The 20,130-nt window shown below is 37.0% G+C and overlaps 2 protein-coding genes across 3 annotated transcripts; both read right to left on the bottom strand.

The window, feature by feature from the left end:
• Positions 1 to 180: 180 nt before the first annotated feature.
• Positions 181 to 9,375, bottom strand: LOC137939173 (26S proteasome non-ATPase regulatory subunit 6-like). The gene is made up of 9 exons (XM_068784388.1): positions 9,195 to 9,375; positions 7,171 to 7,334; positions 6,968 to 7,082; positions 2,014 to 2,104; positions 1,769 to 1,914; positions 1,465 to 1,684; positions 1,209 to 1,317; positions 842 to 1,010; positions 181 to 730 (listed from the first exon to the last, which is right to left on the bottom strand). The coding sequence occupies exons 2-9, from the start codon at positions 7,304 to 7,306 to the stop codon at positions 556 to 558; spliced, it is 1,161 nt and encodes a 386-aa protein (XP_068640489.1). The 5' UTR covers positions 7,307 to 7,334; positions 9,195 to 9,375; the 3' UTR covers positions 181 to 555.
• Positions 9,376 to 9,718: 343 nt separating this feature from the next.
• On the bottom strand, positions 9,719 to 18,016 carry LOC137938140 (myosin-1-like). Of its 2 annotated transcripts, none has more exons than XM_068783130.1 (23): positions 16,704 to 18,016; positions 16,036 to 16,137; positions 15,798 to 15,941; positions 15,569 to 15,719; positions 15,077 to 15,104; positions 14,834 to 14,999; positions 14,676 to 14,739; positions 14,521 to 14,534; positions 14,348 to 14,432; positions 14,125 to 14,228; positions 13,866 to 14,004; positions 13,564 to 13,682; positions 13,331 to 13,483; positions 13,133 to 13,222; positions 12,906 to 12,983; positions 12,269 to 12,427; positions 11,962 to 12,165; positions 11,611 to 11,816; positions 11,333 to 11,468; positions 11,055 to 11,184; positions 10,823 to 10,969; positions 10,647 to 10,726; positions 9,719 to 10,553 (listed from the first exon to the last, which is right to left on the bottom strand). In XM_068783130.1, the coding sequence occupies exons 1-23, from the start codon at positions 17,082 to 17,084 to the stop codon at positions 9,888 to 9,890; spliced, it is 3,546 nt and encodes a 1,181-aa protein (XP_068639231.1). In that variant the 5' UTR covers positions 17,085 to 18,016; the 3' UTR covers positions 9,719 to 9,887. The 2 variants fall into 2 exon arrangements, with proteins under 2 accessions (XP_068639231.1, XP_068639232.1); XM_068783131.1 differs by having other exon boundaries at positions 16,036 to 16,150; positions 16,704 to 16,766.
• Between the last annotated feature and the right edge of the window lie 2,114 nt (positions 18,017 to 20,130).

The following is a 20,130-nucleotide window of genomic DNA, read 5'->3' on the forward strand; positions in this document are numbered from 1 at the left end:
GTGGATGTCAGGTTGATCTCTTTTACGTGGAAGTTGTATGTTTACTCTTGCTCCCCTGGGAGTGGATAAATCTTACCCCTTCCTGTGTTCCCACCTATAATCAATAGGTGTTTAGATCGTTTATTTGAAATAACTGAAACTGTTCTAATTGGATGACCAATACTTCCCAAAGATAGGAAATTCTTGATCAATGGAGAAACTAATATCAACCTTTTTGTTCCATAACACAGCGTCCAATCCATCAGTTATGTGAGATCAACTATTGCCACTACTAAGAGAGAAAATTCCTATATTTCCTCTTTGTTTTTCAAATTTGCCATACACTTTTCATTGTGGTGCCGGGTCTTTTGAAGTGAGAGATGCTTGCATAGGCCTGCTCAAGATCAAACACAACATGAACGACATAGATCGTTGCAGACCGTATGGCCCTAAAAAGGTTGATGCCACATGGCCAATACTAAACAACTATTCTTAACCACACAGTATAGAGCATCCAATGAAAACCTTCATTCTTCCCAAAAACAAAGATCAGTAGAATGTATCCTGGAAAGACTCTTACAAATCAATCACCCTAGACAACTTTTGGATGCGGTTCAGAAGAAAGTCTCCTTGCTTGATTGTTGCTTGGTATAAAGCATTTTTAGCATCGGGTCGATTTGTTTCCAGAATGCCAGCAACCTTGTCAATCTTACAGTGTAGTTTACCTGCAGCTATGAATCTGGACAACTCCCTGTCAATTTAGAATATGATGTCAAATTTCCCCAATATTCTTATAAAGAGGTTTAAGCCACAACGCACAACACCCAATCCAGAAGGGATAATATTAATACTAAATACTCACAAATCAATGAAGTCCACTGAAACTCCAAATGCACTTGCCATTGCTTCAATTGTGATGCTTTTGTAAGACTCCAAAAACTGACCATAGACTACTGCTCGCACTTCTCGCATATAGTAACGGAAATGAGGATGCAGATAATTATCCATTTTGATTTGCTGTGTCAAACCAGCTAATAAAACCAAAAGAAAAAAATATAAGCCAAAAAAATAAAAAATATTCAAATGCATCTAATAAAATTCCACTGAAGCCAAACAACAGCATCCTCCATCAGCACGGAAAACTTTCCTATGTAAACAGGCACCAAGCATAAACATGAGACTCACACATTGATTTTGAATTATGACATAACACTTAAACATTCACATACCAAATGCCAGAAAGAAATCCTTATACTGGCATCCATAAAGAGAGTTAAGAAAGCTCGAAAGATTTGGGATCTTTCCAATAATTGCCAGTATCTCTGGTGCATCAACCACCTGCCAGAAGTTCATTATCAGTATCCAATGATAAAAAAAAAAGGTAAGATTTAGAGCCTAAGCTAGTAATCCATCGTATAACTTTTTTTTTTTAAACGGAATCCATCATATAACTTAACCCTGTCAAGTCAGACATGAGTTTAGTACCTTCTCTTTCAAGGACACCCTGTCAAGTGAAATAATACTTGTCAAAACGGTGTAAAATATAAAGGTCGTATAGGGGAACAGTTCATATGTCGTGAAAGTTGATATAGAATCAAGAAACAAAGTTGCTGCCTTTTTGAAATTTCTGGATGCCATGCAGTATAGACCTTCATAAACCTTCAACCGGTTTTTCCTCTCCCAGTCACCTCCTTCTTCAAATAAACTGGCAAATTCAAATTTCTTGAAAAAATAAGCCCTAGTTACAAAGGATAATGTACATGAAAAGAAACACACAAAGGCAACTTACTTCTTAGCTTTATCAATGCTTTTGGAGATCAGCTCAAAGTCCATATAAAAGAAACCAATTTGCAAGGTGTGAAAGACCAAATCCATCTTCTGACCCACTGCAACTGTTTTACTTTCAGTTACTTTTAGTTGCTCCAGCGCCTTCTCCTGCATAGTGTGGAGCAGAGTCAATGCATGCTAAAAGTTTCAAAGCAAGTGAATTTGATCAAGTGTACATATTAAAGATATGGAGGGCAAGAAACACACTTTATCACTGATTCGGATGTAAAACAGTGCTTTAGATAGATGTGCTTCACGAACTTCTGTTTCTCCTAAATTTAGTTCAGCATCAGCAATCCTGTCAAAGAAAAACTAGGTAATAAATCAAGTGATACTGCGAATAAAACATTCAACTGCTGAGTAATTCAAGTCATAACTCAAAAAACATTCATGTGCCTAGTGAATCATGTAATCCATGAAATATTCATCTGCTCTCAAATGCCACATCCTGTGTAGAATAAGTATGCTACAGGCCCAATGCTGCCAAAATAACTGAAATAAATGTAAGGAACAAGACTGGAGTATAAATAACCCAGCTACCAGCCTCTCAATTCTAAAGCATACCTGGTCATCAAGTCCTAAGAGAGGAACTTGTTTTACTTGTGATGTTTTGTTACTGGCAGTAGCTAGTATGAGAGCAAAAGACATTAAGAAACTATTCTCAGCAAAAAGAGACAGTAACTATGGTGCTCCAGCAACCAAAAAGAAAAACTTGTATTAATTTCAAAACGCGTTTAAAACTCACAGCAGGTTCACCTACTTATTGCCAAAATAAGTAACATAACCAAAATATAACCTTCCTAGGACCAAACCTCCCAATTACAATTGAATTCTGACATACTAAATTGAAAACCACTCGTTAAAAAAGAATTCCAGAAACTACCAACAAAGATCACTTTTGATTTTCATATATTGACTATTAATTAAGGAAACTACTAACCAAACTCTTTCCTGAATAATACTCTCCTAATTGGGACTTATTAACAAATTAAGAAACCATTTAAAGTGGAAGCATGCTGACTTTCCCTATCCACAGAGTACCAAAACAGAGTATTTTCCTAAAACAATAACTTTCCAAAAATCTAGATAGCCTTTTTTTTTTTAAAGAAGATGTGTAAGCTGTATTAAAAAAAAAAAAAAGATTACAATATCTTGTTAAACAGGGCCTCCTTCCACAACAAGGTGTTGGAGAGAGACGCCTAGTTTAGCCAAATCTAGATAGCATTATTACATGCTTTTATACCAACAACCTTTTTCTAGAAAAACATAATGAAGGAGCTACAAACAGGTACACCAACAGGTCAGTCACATCATCGAGGATAACATGTAGCATGATAGCAGGGCCTTTTTTCTTGATTCCTCGAACTACATAAACATCAAGTCATATGCGGCAGATCGTGATTTTCCACCACTTCTTTAAGATCCATCATCCAAATGGCATTCCCCTTCCTCAACGGTCATCACCTTTCTTTAAGATCCATTTTGTTACACTCCCTTAATGCAGCAGTACATTTTATTTTCAGAATATAACTAAGTTTCTTAGTTTTAAAAATATCTGTAAGGGTGCAAGGGGAATGTGCTAGTTCTACAGCACTATGTACTGTAAGGAGGTAGAATTGAAAAAAATATATTAAGGGAACTACATTAAAACTGTATGTATTTACCAAAGAAACTAGCTGGAGCCCTACTAATCACCAGATGCAATCTTGGTAGAATTTCCAATTCCATTGTTTTAAGTTTGAAACATCCACAACCAACGAAAGATGCAGATACCATCACAAATATCATGAACTAACAGTTCCCCTGAATCAAATGACACCTCATTCTTCAGCTATGCCTTGAATAATAACACTCCACTTTCCCAAAATTATTCCAAAGCCAAAAAGAGACCAAAAAATATGATTAGGAATTACAATTAACAAACATTTCAAATCCCTTTCCACCAAAAAGAAAAAAAGAATGATTGTGGCTCAAAAAATTACGATTCTGTATGGTCAAGCCTCTAAACATTATATTTCTTCTTCTTCTTTTCTTTTCAAGCTCATTACTTCAACTTCATAAATGGATGCCAATATCTTGGGTTGATCTTAGTTTCCAAAAATATGTGATCTTCCTCGGATCGGAAGCCAGCATCACACTAGAAGGCAACGACACTGTTTCTGTTCAACAACAGCTCCGTTGCTATTGCCGGGGACAACGACCCCACACTCCACCGAGTCATCTTGCCGTATCTTCTTGTTTCAGACCGCCGGCTGGTTTATTTTGGGAAGTCTCTGACTAGTTGGAACTTGCTCTGTATTCCGTAATTTCCAACCAGCACTGAAGTTGCTGATGTCGTCAAAATCTTACCTTCGATGTTGTTGGGTTACCGTGTTCATGATATTGCGTTCTGCTTGATTCCCAGTGATGTTTCTTATTGCGGAAAGTTTTTTGGCTCCTCGAATATATATTCCAATCTCTCTGCTTGGTTGTCGTAAGAGGACGAAGATATCGTGATTGCCTCTGAAGACGATGACACTGTTGTTGAATTAAATTTTCCTAAGTTAGGAAACTTGGTTTAATCAGGCGGCGATTCAGCTCAACCCGGACCAAACCGAGTTAACCTAGCAACCCGAGGCTACTTGCTAGTTCTGTTCATGATCGAGTCAATTCAGACAAACTCGGACCGGATCAACTTGACTTGGTCCACTTGTTTTTTTGCCTTGGTATACGGGTCCGGGTCCAAAGTTCTATGCCGATTCCTTCCGTGACTCTGTATATTGGTGATATCTGACTCGCCTCGACTTGGTCCCTTTTTTCTCCGACTGGATTATTATTTTGAAGTATTGGCAGTATATTCCTTGGTCGGCATATTATTTGGTGTAGATACTCGCATCGGATTATTTCATGGGTCCTTTTATAAGGATTTTTATTATTTGGTAGGTGTTAATGGGCCCAGGCCCATTTTAACTGTTGTTATTGTGTCTCTTTGGATGAGATACTATTATTGAAGGACTTCTCAATTGCTGATTTTTATCAGTATTGGCTATTCTGATGATGAAGAAAGACAAGGTGGCCCTAAAATATTATCTTCCGGATAATTACCCATTACCCCCCTTAATTGGTATTTATTACTCCTACCGTTTGAGAGTCGGTGTCCTGTGGAAGGACACGGTGATGGAGGAGTTTTATTACACTTTTGAGCATTACGTATAGACCCACTACCTACAGAAGATAGGAGTGTACCCTACATCAAGCATGAGTTATGACTGGCGTATGGAGTGATGTCATACGGCTTGGAGTGATTTTAATCTCACTTATCTTATGCCAATTGGGCCTCCTAGAAGAGACCACCAGCGTGAGGGGGAGTGTCTATCATTTTATACAAGTATATCTTATACACCATTTGCAACAAGCTGAGAGTTCATAATGTTATCTCACCCCAGTTTGAGGGGGAGTGTTGGAAGATGGGCCCAAGCCCACACGACCAAGGAAGGCCCACATATCCAAGTGTATTGGAAGATTGGCCCGAGCCCATAAGACCAAGGAAGACCCACATATCCAAGAGATGTAAAAGATGGGCTCAAGGCCCATATACCAAGGAGAAGGCCCACAGGCCTATACAATGATGGCAGGATGGTAAATAAAGAGTCATCTCATAGAGATGGCATTGATGTAATTAGGTTAAGTTCCAAGGGCATTATTGTAATATTGTAGTTTGATGAATCTATAAATTGAGCCACAAAAGATGGCATACACATAAATTATCTACTTGTAGAGCCAAAAAAGAGGGCTACACCTAAACTATCTACTTATAGAGCCACAAAAGAAGGTTTACACCTAAACTATCCACTTGTATAGCCACAAAAGAAGGTTTACACCTAAACTATTCACTTGTATAGCCACAAAAGTGGGCCTACACCTAAACTATCCACTTGCAGAGCATTGATTTTTAGGACTCATAGCTATCTTTTTCCAGAAGTTCATAACCTCTTCCTCCTCTTGTTTTCTCCCAATGGGTGTCTCTCTCTTTTTCTCCATTAACTAAATCCATAGAGTCCTAAAAATTAACATGGTATCAAAGCAAGTACTCGTATGTGGGCCTCAACCCAAATTATCCACGTGCCTACACGTGAGGGGGGAGTGTTAAGGAATAGTCTATCTTTTTCCAGAAGTCCATAACCTCTTCCTCCTCTTGTTTTCTCCCAATGGGTGTCTCTCTCTTTTTCTCCATTAACTAAATCCATAGAGTCCTAAAAATTAACATGGTATCAAAGCAAGTACTCGTATGTGGGCCTCAACCCAAATTATCCACGTGCCTACACGTGAGGGGGGAGTGTTAAGGAATAGTCCTCCATGGATTAGTGAGATCAAAGATCTTGAGTTTATTAGTTGGAGAAGAGGTTTCCTAAGGTAGCTAGTCATTTTGGGATAGGTTTTGGACCCAATTTAACAAAAACCATTACAACCTCAAATAACTACTATATATAAAAAAAGAAAAGCAAAAAGAAAACCATTACACAAATGTATCAATTTGAAGATCCAGATCAAGATAAAAGAACCAAAAGGTACTAATAAAAATATCTAGGTCCTAGAAGAATGACAAGTGGATCATTCTTAAAGCTTCCATGCATGAAAATTTAGAAGAATGATGTTACAACTGATTGTACAATATATAATATAAACGAAAGCTCTAAGGATGCATGACCAAAAATGTAATAGGGAATTCTAACTAAAAGAAAAGTGAGAAGGATTTGTGAAGAAAGATGTCAAAGCAGACTCATAATTAAATGTTAGAAAATTCTGAAGGAGAAAATTTTATTAGGGAACACTTTGAATAGCACAAGAGATGGTGCTTTTCTTAAGATATTTATAATTGAATAATGAAAGCAGTATTGTACATTTTGGTTGATGGGAGTGTAAGGAACAAAGGAATCTCAATGGTGACCAGGATAAAAGGTAGAAATGACTTGACAATGGTGATGGCTGTGGTGGAGGAGAAGGAGATGGCATGCTACATACTAAAAATAGCAAAATTTACCACCACCATTTACTTCAATAAGAAACAAACAGAGCTTCAAAAGCACTATTCTCTTTAACATTTTCAGAGGTCTGTGTAGCCAGCAGACAAGAACTCACTGTTTAATAAATAACTGAAACAAAAAATATAAAGGTCACTCACTTATCGTCAAGTTTTTTAAGGTCCTCCTCAATTTTTGCTTTCATTGATTCCAAGAGCACTGGATCTAGCTCAAACACTTTGTCAGCAACCAGTCTCTCATACAGTGGTGCCATGTCTGCTTTGATGGAAAAGGACACACCATGCATGAGATAATTGTAAGGCATTCAAAAACTAGAAAAATACAAGTAGCCTGCCTTACTTACCATCAGCTTTAATGAAGGTAAGGACCTCCTCTTGGAGATGGACCTTTTCAATGTCCTGTACGTCTGAATGTTTGAGAAGGAATAGCTTGTGCGCTAGTACAAGGTGAGGCTGCTGTTCACCTTCTTGTCCTTCCATGATACTTCAGATTTCTACTTCAGGGTGTCTGAGTTGTAAATTAACAATGTTTTGAACCGGTCCATGAGTAGTCTTGTGAAGAAGGAAAAAGCCAAGAAAAATGGAAAAAGCAAAAAGATAACCAAAACTAAAATACAGAATTGCACAACAATCATGTTACGAATTGTTTTAGGAATCACTACATGTAGACTCATTAAGAAAAAAGAAGTAAAAACTGATAAAATCAAACTTAGGAACCAACAGGCATATGCAATGTCAAACACAGAATTCAATGCACAGCCAGATTTTATTTATTTATTTATTTATTTATTTATTTTTGGGTAAGTACACACACAAGATTTTGGTAAGATATACCAATGAAACACATTATATATAAAACTCCAAATCTTAAAACCCTAGTTGTCAAAAAGAAAAAGAACCACACTGTTGAAAATCACATTTTTTGCATAGATGCGAACCGAAATATTTCAAATCATCCTATGCTGAATCAATCGATTTAAACAAGCATTACAACTCTACCCCAGAAAAGGAAGTACAGCAAAATCAAAGAGAACAAGAGAAAAAGGAAAACAATATTATTCAGTTAGGAAAACAATATTATTCAGTTAGAGATGGAGAGTCTTTGGCACATTGTCTTTCTCTTCTATGCTACTGCTTCCCTCCGCACCTCTTTCGTGCCTCTCTCCTCTCAATTACAAAATCCCCCTTTTCTAATATGAATTAAAAAATGCCCAGATGCCTGAATGTTGCGGCCCTGAAGCAAAGGCTTATATGTTCGGGGGTTTTCACTTTTGAGTAGGGCGTACAAATTTGAGGTGCATGGCAGGTCCCAAGAAACTTGATATTCACATGCGAGAAGGGAACAACAGAGAGCATCTATCACGATTACTACTTTACATGGACCGGGTATATAATATGATACCTCTTACTTGTCTTGCGTTATTTTCCTAGCTTTAATGCTTGGGCCACTATTGGAGTCTTTACAATGATCAATAAAGAGATTATGGCAAAGAAGGATTTTGGCTGTTTGATAGTAAGTAGTCATTTTTTCTCGCTGTTATAAATGCAGGGAAATTCATTTCAGCTATTTATGTGGATTACTGCTTCTTTGAAGACCCAACAATTAATTTCTGTGGTAAGATTTCTTTTTCCTCTAAACAAATAAACTAATATGCTATGATGCCACATGTGTTTATCAGTGTTTTATTCGGATTTCGTTTCATTCTGCTTTTAACAGTTCATTTAGCAATTTTTAATATTTTTTGAAATGTTGAATGACTTTTTATTCATTGACTAGTAATACTGTAAAAGGTAAGTCATCCGTTTGCAAAACTTATTTAGACTTTCTCAATGCCAAAGATTTGCATGATAGGTCTTAACATCAACACGCAGGAAGACCTTATGTTTGTTTGTGAAGTTTCTGCCAATTCATACCTTTTAAATGTCTAATGGAGCTCACGTTCTTTGCCCACGAGATCTTTATCCTAAATCATTTCCTCATGGAAAACTATGATATTTAGGCACTTACTAATAATCTGACAACCCACGGGTCCCGCCACCCAAAATCCCAAACCAACGAGAACAATGAGGTAATGTTAAAAATAAATAAATAGCGAAAACATGAAATCATGTGATACACTATGGTTTTCAACATAAACGAGTGAAAAAGAAAAAGAAAAAAAAAAAAAAGGAGTAAAATTAGGGCTATCAGGTTGCTTGGAGAGAAGAATCAGTTGCTTGTCAGCGTTCGAAATGCTCCTATTCGGCTATCCCACACTTCAGTTCTTCCATTTTAGTGGGAAATATTAAACGATGACATCCATACAGAGAAAAATTGACAAAAGAAGAGAAGGGGAAAAGAGAGTGGAAGGGATGAAAAATAACTCACCAGATCGAAATCGGAGAGATGCCCTTCGATTTGTGGGCGGGTGAGAACGACGAACTGCCGTAGGTGTTGGCAACTATTCCTTCTCAGACACCCTTTCGTTGATTGTCGTGATCTGGGATCTGGGGAAAGATTGAGTGAGAGGTTACGGCATAACACTGACTTTTCTAGTTCCAATTAAGCGCTTCTCTCTTTTGTTTTTTTTTTTCTTACTATTTTGTTTGTACTTTTCATGTAACGCGAGAATAAAATAATGGCAAAAAAAACACAGAGTTTTAATTATTATTATTATTATTGCTGTTGACGACGATTGGTACCGTAGGATTCGACTCCTCGGCGCTCGACGCTATAGTGCAAATTTTCAAATCAACCATTAAGATATGAGAAACCATTCCTTCATTATATGTTAATTTGTTATAAGATCGCATGTGTTGTATGGTTGTTGAATTTTATTTTCATCTAGTTAGCTCTCGTTTCCTTGTGTAGATGGCCTTCTTCCGGTTGTTCTTGTTCAATATGAAGCCCCAAAAAACCCAAGTGATATTGATGATATTTCATATACACAACACTAGCGAAAAACACAGCCAACTTTTACCTTTAACACCTTTTAAATTTCTCTTCAGCTACCAAACATATGCATAAAAACAAAAAAAAAAAAAAAGGAAAAGACTCAAAGCATTTGCTATGAATAATAAATTATACTCTGGTGCTGTTTCTCCTTCCCCACCACTTCTTTCGTGCCTTATCCGAACCGCCATCATCACTACCCAGCTTGTGAATAATCACCTTGGTCTCACGCAAACGTGAGTTGTAATCCTTCTTCCATGCTTCAAACATTTGCTTTAACCTTCGCAACTCCTGGTCAGGATTCAAGCTTGCCTCTGCCTGCCCTGACTTGACCTCTACCAAAAATTTGGCATCATCACCAAATACTTGACTCCTCTGCTCAAATTCTTCTGCTAGCCGGTTAATAACACTCAGACCTGCACTCATCTCCCTATCCAGAGCAGTCCGAGAGCCAGTCATCAGCCCATTACTCTCACTACCCTTACTTCCAAGATAATTACCGTTAATATCCCAGTCCGATGAATCAGACTTCCGCTCTGCATCATCAATGGCAAGACTCTTCTTGGCAACAGAGAGACTTGATTGCAGAGATCTCATCTGTTTCTGCCATATCTCTTCCATAGATTTCATTTTTAGCTCATACTCGGACCATCTACTCTCATACTGTTGGAGTCTCTGGTGGAGAATGTCATTCTCTTCCTCTTTCTCTCTCAGTGCCGCCTCTGCTTTTAGAACTCTTCTCTGCAGCTCAGCAAGGACCGATGGCTTTACAACCACCTGATCTGACTCGGAGCCCTGGATTTCCATAAGAGTTGCCGTTTGTCAATACTCAAATGTCACCCTGAAAAATGCATTGCAGTGAAAGTATTTCCAACATGACATAGGTACCTTTGGAGCTTCTACTTTCTTTGTAGGGATCAATAAACTAACGTCCCCAGAACACCTCCGAACAAGCCAGCCACGAATAACTGTCAAGGAAACAATTATAGACCATGGCGATTCCAATATAACATTGCACATCAATATATGCTCTTGTGAATGAGTGCATCATTTAATTGTCTTACCTGACTGTATCACTATTGATGCATTTCGGACTTTCACAAAATTGTTTCTCATCATCCTGGATTTAATACGTGTCTGTATAGTAATAGCTGCTCTTTGTCTACATAGAAGTTCCACATACATTTGTCTAACTTTCTCACCTCGTACAACTGCATGAAGATGGAGGGGTGAGGAATTTTTAAGTTGTTCTCAAAATAAAGAACTTGAAAAATCAGCTTTAGCAGGAGGCAATACATGATTGCAATGTGTAAATTCCTTTTCTTAGCTCTCTAAGATAGCTTCGAGCTTGATGACCTCTGAAGCAGCTCTGTACCCTTAGGATGCCATGGAGAGTACGATTTCTTGTATCTTCAAGAACTCCAATCTAACAATTAAGTGCCACAGAATAAAAAAGGTCAAAAAAGAAAGAAAAACTGATTTAACTGAAATTTTTTAGTATCAAAGGGTAGCATACGGTTTAGAGGTTCGTGCAATCTTCACAAATTTGATGATTAAAAAAAAATTATTGCTACCTGTCCAGTCCGGAAAAAAAGTTTTGTATAGCCCACTTGATACATCTCTGGCAGAATATTGAACTGATGAAGAATTGCAACAGAGACACTAAGTGGGTCTTGAGAAGCCACATGCTCCAGTAGAAGAAAGCCATACCTAATGGCATTTAGAGGACATAAAGATACTTTTAACTGATTCGTCTACAAATACAAACATAAATACAAAAAAAAAAAACACACAGAAGAAATATGAGACAATTCATTTTTAAAAAAAAGTTGGAAACTCTTATAAGATTTACCTTCTGGCAAACTTTTGGTGAGACATCCTAGTAGGAAAACCAGATCTAGATATCCGAACCACCTCTAGCACCCCACAACATCTTAGCTGCTGAAGTACAAGTCCCTGTTCATAGAGTCCAGGAAGCTGAGAGTTGTTTGGTTTAATACAACGTATAAAGTGTGGTGTTGTGTTCTCCAGCCGCTGCATCAATTGGAATAGTTGACCCTACCACCAGGAAATGGTTTTTGTTTTTTCAGAAGAGAGAACAAAGCAGATCATTGAAATAGTTAATTCGTATTGGCAAAACGGAACAACAAACTACAATCCACTGGGGGTCTTGGAAGTAATCTCAAGATCTATAGAAACTTACCTTAAACTTTGTTGCAACACTTAACTTTTGAGAATCAGCTGCACTGGATCTGTGTAAGTTCCCTATCAACTTCTCAGATTGACTGAGCATGTTAAATGCAAATATCTGAGGAAGTGGGCACTTGCAAGAAGAAAGAAGTTGAATTGAATCAAAATGCAAAAGATCTCTATTCTTTTCTAAAAATCCGTTGGTGTTGTATGAAACCTGTGGGAAAAAGCAATTAAATCATTAGACACATGTTCTTATTTTTCTTTCTAGGTGAGCAGGATATAGTATCAAATTAAGTACAAAGAATTTTATCATCAACCTCTCCTGCAAAATGAGATACAGTGAATGCTTTGCCTCTTTCTCCTCTAAAACAGGAATTGGAATTGAGGTGTTGCTTAAGCTTGTTGGCGAATGTCAAATCTGTGCCATTTGGGAAAGTAGACTCTTCATCCAAAAGAGATAATAATCCCAACGGTTTCTGCATAAAGATATCAGGAAAAGTACAACTGAGTGAGTTCGCATATTGCTCAAGGCATTCATTTCATACCAACTGATGTTTACTTGCTATACAACCACTAAAAAATTAAGCAGAAGAAAGAAATTTAGATGACACAAATGATGAGAGAGTTCAACAGCCTCATTGTCCACCAAGCAGGTATTACACACAAGAAAGAAAATCATAAGAAAACAAAAAAAATTTAAAAGAAAAACAGTAGTATCTCCTCCATGATCAGCAGGTGCATACATAGGATTAAGACATGATACGAACCACTCGATGTCCTCATCAAGACATATAAGCAAAAGTCCTAAAGTTATTCGAGACATACTTCAAAGCAGCTTCATATGAGAAACAATCAACAGACAAGCAGCACAACGTTGCAATTTCTAGAGAAACCAAAAAAAAAAAAAAAAGTTGCAATCTAAACCCAAAAAGGAAAACCTGTATAATGACTTACTTTTTCAAAAAGATTCAGGCAGTGTTGGTTGTCCTCGAAGTCAACTTTTGTCCAATCTATGCCATCTTGAATATACTCCTGAGAAGAAAATAAAGTGGAATTAGGACATAATAAAATATTTTTAAATAGGGAAAACAACCATGACATTGTTTTTTTTTTTTGTGTGTGTGTTTGTGTGTGTAATTCTGATTCAATACAACTTATAAAACAATAAAGCAACAAACTACCTCTTGCTCCAGCTTGAATAAGTGGCGGTTGAAATGCTGCTGCAGCCTCTCATTTGCATAATTGATGCAAAATTGTTCAAAACTATTTTTCTGCAGCATGCAGGATACTATTTGTAAACCTTCTCCACAGAAAATGAATTAAAACAACAATACATACAGAGAAGGGAATGACAATGATCAAAATGATGACAAACACACCTCAAAAGATTCAAAACCATAGATATCAAGTATGCTAATGTGTCTTCCAGTACATTTCTTGCCTACTCCAAGAGACTTGTTGATCTGTTCAACAAGCCACTCAAACAAACTAGCATAGATTGATTTTGCCAACGCATCTCTAGTGTCAACCGCCTGAAGAAAAAAGTGTGTTAGAGACTTTTTAATGTTGTCCATGCAGGAAGACCAGTTAATAGAAATGAAAAGAAAGTAACCTGAGATAATGTAAGCTTCTGGACAATATTATCATTTCCCACTCTCATTTTACGTGTTGACAAAGCCAACTTCAGCTCTCCAACGTTACATCCAATCAACTTAGCCACAGTATTTAAGCCTGAAATTAAGAAGAATGCAACCACCAGTCAAAACACTTGCTACTGACTAGGCATGCTTAATGAGTTTATGAAACAAAGAAGAGATGTTAGGAAAATTAATACCAAAATCCATCACATGCTTAAATAATTACAGTCAACCTGGAAACTGGACTGAATCCAAAATGTTTGAAGATGAACTTTACCTTCATCTGTCACAGGTGCAACATGGTTTTCATTATCGATGACCGTGAAGGAGATGTTCCCCAACCACAAGACAGCAGCAAGCATAGCAAAAACATTCTCTTGATCCTCCTTGCTGATATGAACAATACCCAAAGCTTCCTGGACGAGAGCCATAAAATAAAATTAGACTGCCACCGACCCTTTTTCTCCTGCCCCATAACAAGGGAATAAGAATTTCTTCTCTCTCTAACATAATAAAAATGTGAGTTAAGATAATACCATGACAACATGAAACATTTCTGCATCATCAACAGCAGAAATGGAATAGCAATTACTCTGCTTCAAATATTTATATTCATGTGCCCTCTTCAAATTCAATTTCTCTGTGAAGTGATCAACCTTTGTGTAAGTACAGCAAGAGCAACAACATTTTAAAAGCAGAGTGACAACCTATTTCTAAAGGAAGAGAATAACATTGGGGAGGAAAAAGAGATTAACACACCCCTTAGAGATGCAGGAGCTCCAGCGCAGAGTTGATAAAATATATGATATGATCTTTCACCTTCGGCACATTGGACCACTCTTGACTACAAATGTGGGCATGTAAATAAAAAATACTGTTATGGCAGAATAAAACCTTACTCACACATATGGTGGAAAATGAAAAGATAATACCTTTTCAAGAAGAACTGCGGAGAGTTGATAATGCCAAGTGGTAGACATAAAAGACCAAAAAAAGGTAAATTAAGTCAAATTTCTAGAAACAAAATAAAGTAAATACATTGTAATATGGAAAGCTGAAATATGTCATTGATAAGTATTGTTCTCACAAGTTTGAATTTTGGCACCAGATATCTTTCCAGTCACACTGAAATGAATCTCAATCAGCTTCCCCTGCCAGTGCAAAATTTAAGAAAAGATAAGTCAAGACTTCTAAATAAAGTAAATAAAGTCAATAAAGAACAAATAAATAGGAGTAATGACTTACAAATCGACTAGAATTGTCATTTCTAGATGTTTTTGCATTTCCAAAAGCTTCCAATATTGGGTTTGTTTGCAAGATTTCGTTTTCTATTCCACTACCTCCTCCAAGTGAAGCCAAATATTGCATTGCTATTTTTGCTGTTTCAGTCTTCCCTGCTCCACTTTCACCACTGGAAAGACAAAGAATAAGTTTACCACTAGCATAAAAAGGTCGAACAGTAATTCTGTGGGAAGATCTCTCACCAACCTTATAATGATAGACTGATTGACTTCATCTGCAAAATGGACCCAAACAGTAATTAGAGAAGTTGAATCATGATAAGATAGAATCGAGTTTCCTACTCAGTATATACACATCATTTTCCTGAAAAGGTACTCCAAATCAGAGGTGGACCATGTACCAGGCACCTAAAAAACCAATACACATCACCCTTGGTTTCCAAAAGTCACATGAAATGGGAAAATAATATCCTGCGAGTTGATAAGATTACATGTATCATATGTGAGTGATCAAAAGCATGATCACTTACATATGATATAGAAAACCATGTGGGTTCAGTGTATGATATAGCAAACCATGTTGAGCACTACCCTGTAGGAACCAATTATATATCTGTTTGCTAATAATGCGACAGTCAAAAATAAGTTTTTGGGGTTGGTTTTCCTTTTAATCATAAACTGAGCTTTTACATTTAGCAAGCAAGTGCACAATCTCAAGATAAAATTTCTGGAGTTTAACCTCTAATCATTTCACGGATGGCTGTATCAGCAATAGCATAGACATGTGGACTCTCCATAGATCTACTCCGATATGCTTTGATGTAGCTATTCCCATATAAAGGAACCTTCTTGAAGGGATTGATTGCAACAAGCACTGGCCCAGCTTTTGTCTGCAAGGCAAAAGATAATGAGTCGGCAATATCATATTAAAAAACAAGATAGAAACTTGATGCCTAAATAGCACTTACATATATCATATCTCCTCTGTACCGATACTGAAGATTATATAAAACTGATGGTTCATTTAAATAACTGAGCTGCATGAGATCATCCACTCCATCAAGGATATCTGGATTTGCTGGCAGTAGACTTTCAGAATTGACAGTTAAAACCTGAAAACAGGAATTGGACAATTAATTAGAGACACCAAAACCTAGAAATTATATTGAATAGCCACGTGAAATATCTCATCTCAGAAAGACTTACTTTTCCATCAGCAAGTGAAATGACAGATTCTGCCTCAGACGTTGACAGTATTTTTCCCAGCACCCACTCTCCATTATGAAGTTGGCACCAAGCTTGAAGTTTCTGCAACAATTAACTTCAACATGTAGGCCTTGCAATCAATAAACCAGATGCATTCTATATGTACTTTTCTCTGGCATGTAATGTTAACAAGAACAGAGGGAGGCATAATCAGAGAACAGTTTGAAATAGACTTGTAGAAGAGCACTGCATCATGAATTATTGAAGCTCATTTGCTGTACTTTAATAAGAAGGCAGCTCTCTTGCAGGTATTTTTCCAACAACAAACAAGACACAGATACCTGTTCAGAAATGAGAACTAGGAAGGGGGTTCAAAGTAAAAAAAATCTTGTACATGTTAGACTCACCAAAATGCATTTAGACTAGCACAAGAGTGACATTTAAGGTGTGAGACGCAGATATGAGAAGCTTGTTCACATGTCTTACTAGTTAAAAGTAATACAGCTGAACTTTCAGAAAAATTGTAGTTCCAATTTTATGACAATCAAACCGAGGCCATATTTCAGTGTACAAAAAACAACAATCCAATTCATTAAGATAATGCGAAAAAAGAAAAACAAAGAATTTGAACTCACAAATACAAAGACGAATATAAGAATAAAAAGTACCTTCTTTGTAGTATAAGAAGAAGTGTCACTCCACCTGCCATCGACACGAGATGGCAAGAAAACAGGTGAAGGAGAAGTCGTGGAATCTGAGCTATCATCAACATCATAAGGTCTCTCTTCAAAAGCTACCGTTTTCGGACCATAGGGAGAATCTTCATTAATCTGATCCATACCCTCACTGTCGTCCTTCACAAGTTGATCAGGAAATTTCGTACGACCATTTTCTGCACCAAGGTCATCAGCAGACCTCTCCTTAGGAAGAGACCCAGATGAACCAGTAAACTCGAAATCAACAGGGAGCCGTGTTGCATGATGCATGTTCTCGGTCATTTTCTCGAATGGGTGCTGCGGTCCTGATAAAGGTGTTTCCGTCGATGTCATTATATGTGGACTCACAGAAAAAGGCCCCTACCTTTGCCAAACGATATATCAAGCTTTAAGCAGGTCCCCACTTCCACTTAGGCCTTGCTACGAAAAATGATGTCAAGTGCTCTCATTTTGTCAATCATCAGTAGCGGATTCAAGAAGAAAGAATCCCACTCAACGAATCGCAAGAATTCTCAAGTTAAAAAATGTAATGGTAACAATTTAAGGTGAATATCTTAAAAAATCGATCACCTCCGCCAAATAGAGAAGAGAACGAAACTACAGCCTGACTACAGAACTCAAAAAATTCCAAACTTCAATCCGAAACCCTCTATAGAAGATTCACGCTTCCAAAGAACAGCATGAAATGCTCAAATAATTCTTCAAAGAAATAAAAACTAAGAGCTATTTCTCGCTCAAATTAATGGCAGACCTGAAAAGAAACCTCAAAAACCTCCCAACTTCAACCGATCCACATGCAAAGACTTGTTTTTTTCAAGCTCACAACGAACCCTCAAACAAACACAAATCTATATCTCACTTTCTCAAAAAACACGAGAACTTCAAACAACCACCAAATTTTGCAAAAAAAAAAAAAAACTCCAGCCAAAGAAACAAGACACAAAAATAAGAGATTCAGACACTTAACCTCCACCAACAGATCTACTTCCGAACCCCACTCCAAAACCCAGAAATCAACAAACTTCAACAGTAAACCTGCTACAGGAATCTTAAAATTCCGTGAGCCCGTAATGATCTCCACTGATAGAAACCTCACAAACCAACACCAGAAGTCAGGTGGAGATCGCTGTTTGTCCTCACAGTTCCGCGACTCGTTCTTCCACACGGTTCAATTGAATCTCCTTCACGGAAGTATTCAAAAAAAATTCCAAGGAGAGTGGAGGCCGGAGAAATAACAGCTTTACCTTTTATCGCTCTCAACTTGTTTTTTAATTTTTTTCTTTCTTTCATTTGGTGGCAGATAAAAAGCAGTCGAGTTTTATCAGAGGTTTTAGTAGTTTTTTCTGAAAATTTTTCAATTTTATTAAAAGACATCATTACCCCCCAAGAATATCCCTTTTTGGAAAATTTCTAATTTCCAATTTCAACAATTTTATTTATTTTAAAATTAGATCTCAAGGCATTCAGAATGGCAAAATTCATTGTTGCGATATTTAATTAATATAATTAAAGATAAATATTACTAGGTATTTTTGGAATATATGTGTTTTTAAATTAATATTTAATTAATTTTATATATAGGAGTAGGACAAAATGTTGGGTTATTTATGACTTATTTAATTAAGATATTCCTCCTTTTAAAATAAATACTTTAATAATTATTAAAATAAATTATTTTTCTTTCGAGCACAAAACGGTAATTCCACAGACTGAGATGATGACGTGCAGGTTTAATATCAGATCACGTGACAGATTTTGTGGAGGCAATTATTCCGTCGTGGAAAAGCGGCAACAGCGACACAGGAACACTTTTGAAGCCCGTTTTCAAATTTTGACCGTCCGATACCAATCGGACGGTAGAGAAACTCTAGAGAATACGTTACGGCGTTCCAGATAGCGGAAGGTTTACGGAGATCCGGGTCATTAATTGGGCCCGCTTCGTACGTCTGTTCCGCTCTGTCGTTATTAAGCCGCTCCGAAGCGGCTCCGGCTTCCAGCCTCCCAGCTCGCGCCAATTAGATTCGCTCGCAGAATTTATTTATTTTTTTCCCGGTCTAGTTGTAATTGGACTTCTTTAACGACTCCATTTTCAAACTTCAAACGAAATTGAAATTTTTGCCCTAGAAAACAAATATCATGCATTAGTCTTAACTGAAAAAATATTTTTTTATTAATAAATAAATAATTTAAATTAAATTTTTTATAGAAAGAATATTTAGTATAAATTCTATTTTTTATTTTATTATCATATACAAACTAATGAACGAGTTCGAATACATGTATTTAAATTAATAGATCAAAGGGCATGAAAAAATCTTAACTAATTTTTTTAATTAACCAACTTAATCTATGGAGGCTTTCTTAAATCGCCAATTTCTTTTAAAATTAAAACTCTCTTAATTATAACTATGTTCTTGTGTTTATATTTATTTGTATTAAAGCGAATTTTTTTTAACCAAATGCAAAATTAAGGATCATATATTTAATAATTCTTAATTTCAAATAAAGAACGAATCGGTGAAGCAAACGACGGGAAGGAGAGACAAGCGGGAGGATTTGGTATGGGCATATGGGTGAGAAGGCCAAGGGAAGCTTTCTGGAGGAGAGTCTGATACAATCTTCAACGGAAGACAACAAAAACGAGGGCGATTACAACTAATCCGGTCCGTATTGCCGTCTTCTGCTAAATTTTTAATGTCTCAATCCAACCCATTGAAAGAAAACAATATGGGATCCTGTTTATTGTGTTTTAATATGTCTCGCCTTCAATTAATGGATTTGAGTCTTTGACCGGGTGATTTCCGCCCTACGGAAGACCCTTTTCACCGACCCTACTGTTTACGTCAAGCTGCTCTTAAATACCATTCATTTGATCTGTTAAAAGCCGGTGCCACTGAGCTTTGTTTGGCCTCGTTGACACATCACCCAGCTAACTTGAGTTTCCGGTGGTCTCTCTCCTTCTTTCTGGTTCTGTGAATGTGATTGGAGTTGTTTCTGTGTGGAGTGTGGATAGCTTCGAGTTCAAGTGGTGGTGAGCTCTTATACACGACATCAACATGCTGACAAATCCAACCACTAACAAATTGTTTGATAAAATGACTTCGTCCAAAAGTGAAACGAAGGGTTGGATAGATTACCTGGATTTCCAGTTGTTTTCTGGGTTTGTTTTGCAAAGTTGGAAGTAAACCACAAAAGATGAAGAAGTTTTGTCCTTCGACATGTGATTTTGGGTGGCGGGTCTCTGAAGAGATGAAGAGAACTGGAGAACTATTTGATCAGATGACTTTAGTCAGAAATGAATCAAAGGGTTGATAAATTACACAGATTTCCAGTTGGAGTCCTGGGTTTGTTTGACAAACATGTAAGTAAAGTAGTAAAG

The sequence above is a fragment of the Aristolochia californica genome, unplaced genomic scaffold, assembly GCF_029961685.1.
Source record: "Aristolochia californica isolate CCGP_79_NKW_82.1479 unplaced genomic scaffold, dmAriCali1.0.hap1 SCAF_8, whole genome shotgun sequence".
Classification (NCBI taxonomy): domain Eukaryota; kingdom Viridiplantae; phylum Streptophyta; class Magnoliopsida; order Piperales; family Aristolochiaceae; genus Aristolochia; species Aristolochia californica.

What these genes read in the sequence shown, in the direction of transcription:
- LOC137939173 (XM_068784388.1), bottom strand. Translation starts at nt 7,306, where the DNA reads ATGGAAGGACAAGAAGGTGAACAGCAGCCTCACCTTGTACTAGCGCAC. An exon ending in CTTAAAAAACTTGACGATAA is followed by an intron (nt 2,105 to 6,967) that starts GTGAGTGACCTT and finishes TTTCTTTGACAG; the next exon opens with GATTGCTGATGCTGAACTAA. An exon ending in GGGTGTCCTTGAAAGAGAAG is followed by an intron (nt 1,318 to 1,464) that starts GTACTAAACTCA and finishes AACTTCTGGCAG; the next exon opens with GTGGTTGATGCACCAGAGAT.
- LOC137938140 (XM_068783130.1), bottom strand. Translation starts at nt 17,084, where the DNA reads ATGACATCGACGGAAACACCTTTATCAGGACCGCAGCACCCATTCGAG. An exon ending in ACAGAGGAGATATGATATAT is followed by an intron (nt 15,720 to 15,797) that starts GTAAGTGCTATT and finishes TTTGCCTTGCAG; the next exon opens with ACAAAAGCTGGGCCAGTGCT. An exon ending in AATTTACACATTGCAATCAT is followed by an intron (nt 10,970 to 11,054) that starts GTATTGCCTCCT and finishes ATCTTCATGCAG; the next exon opens with TTGTACGAGGTGAGAAAGTT.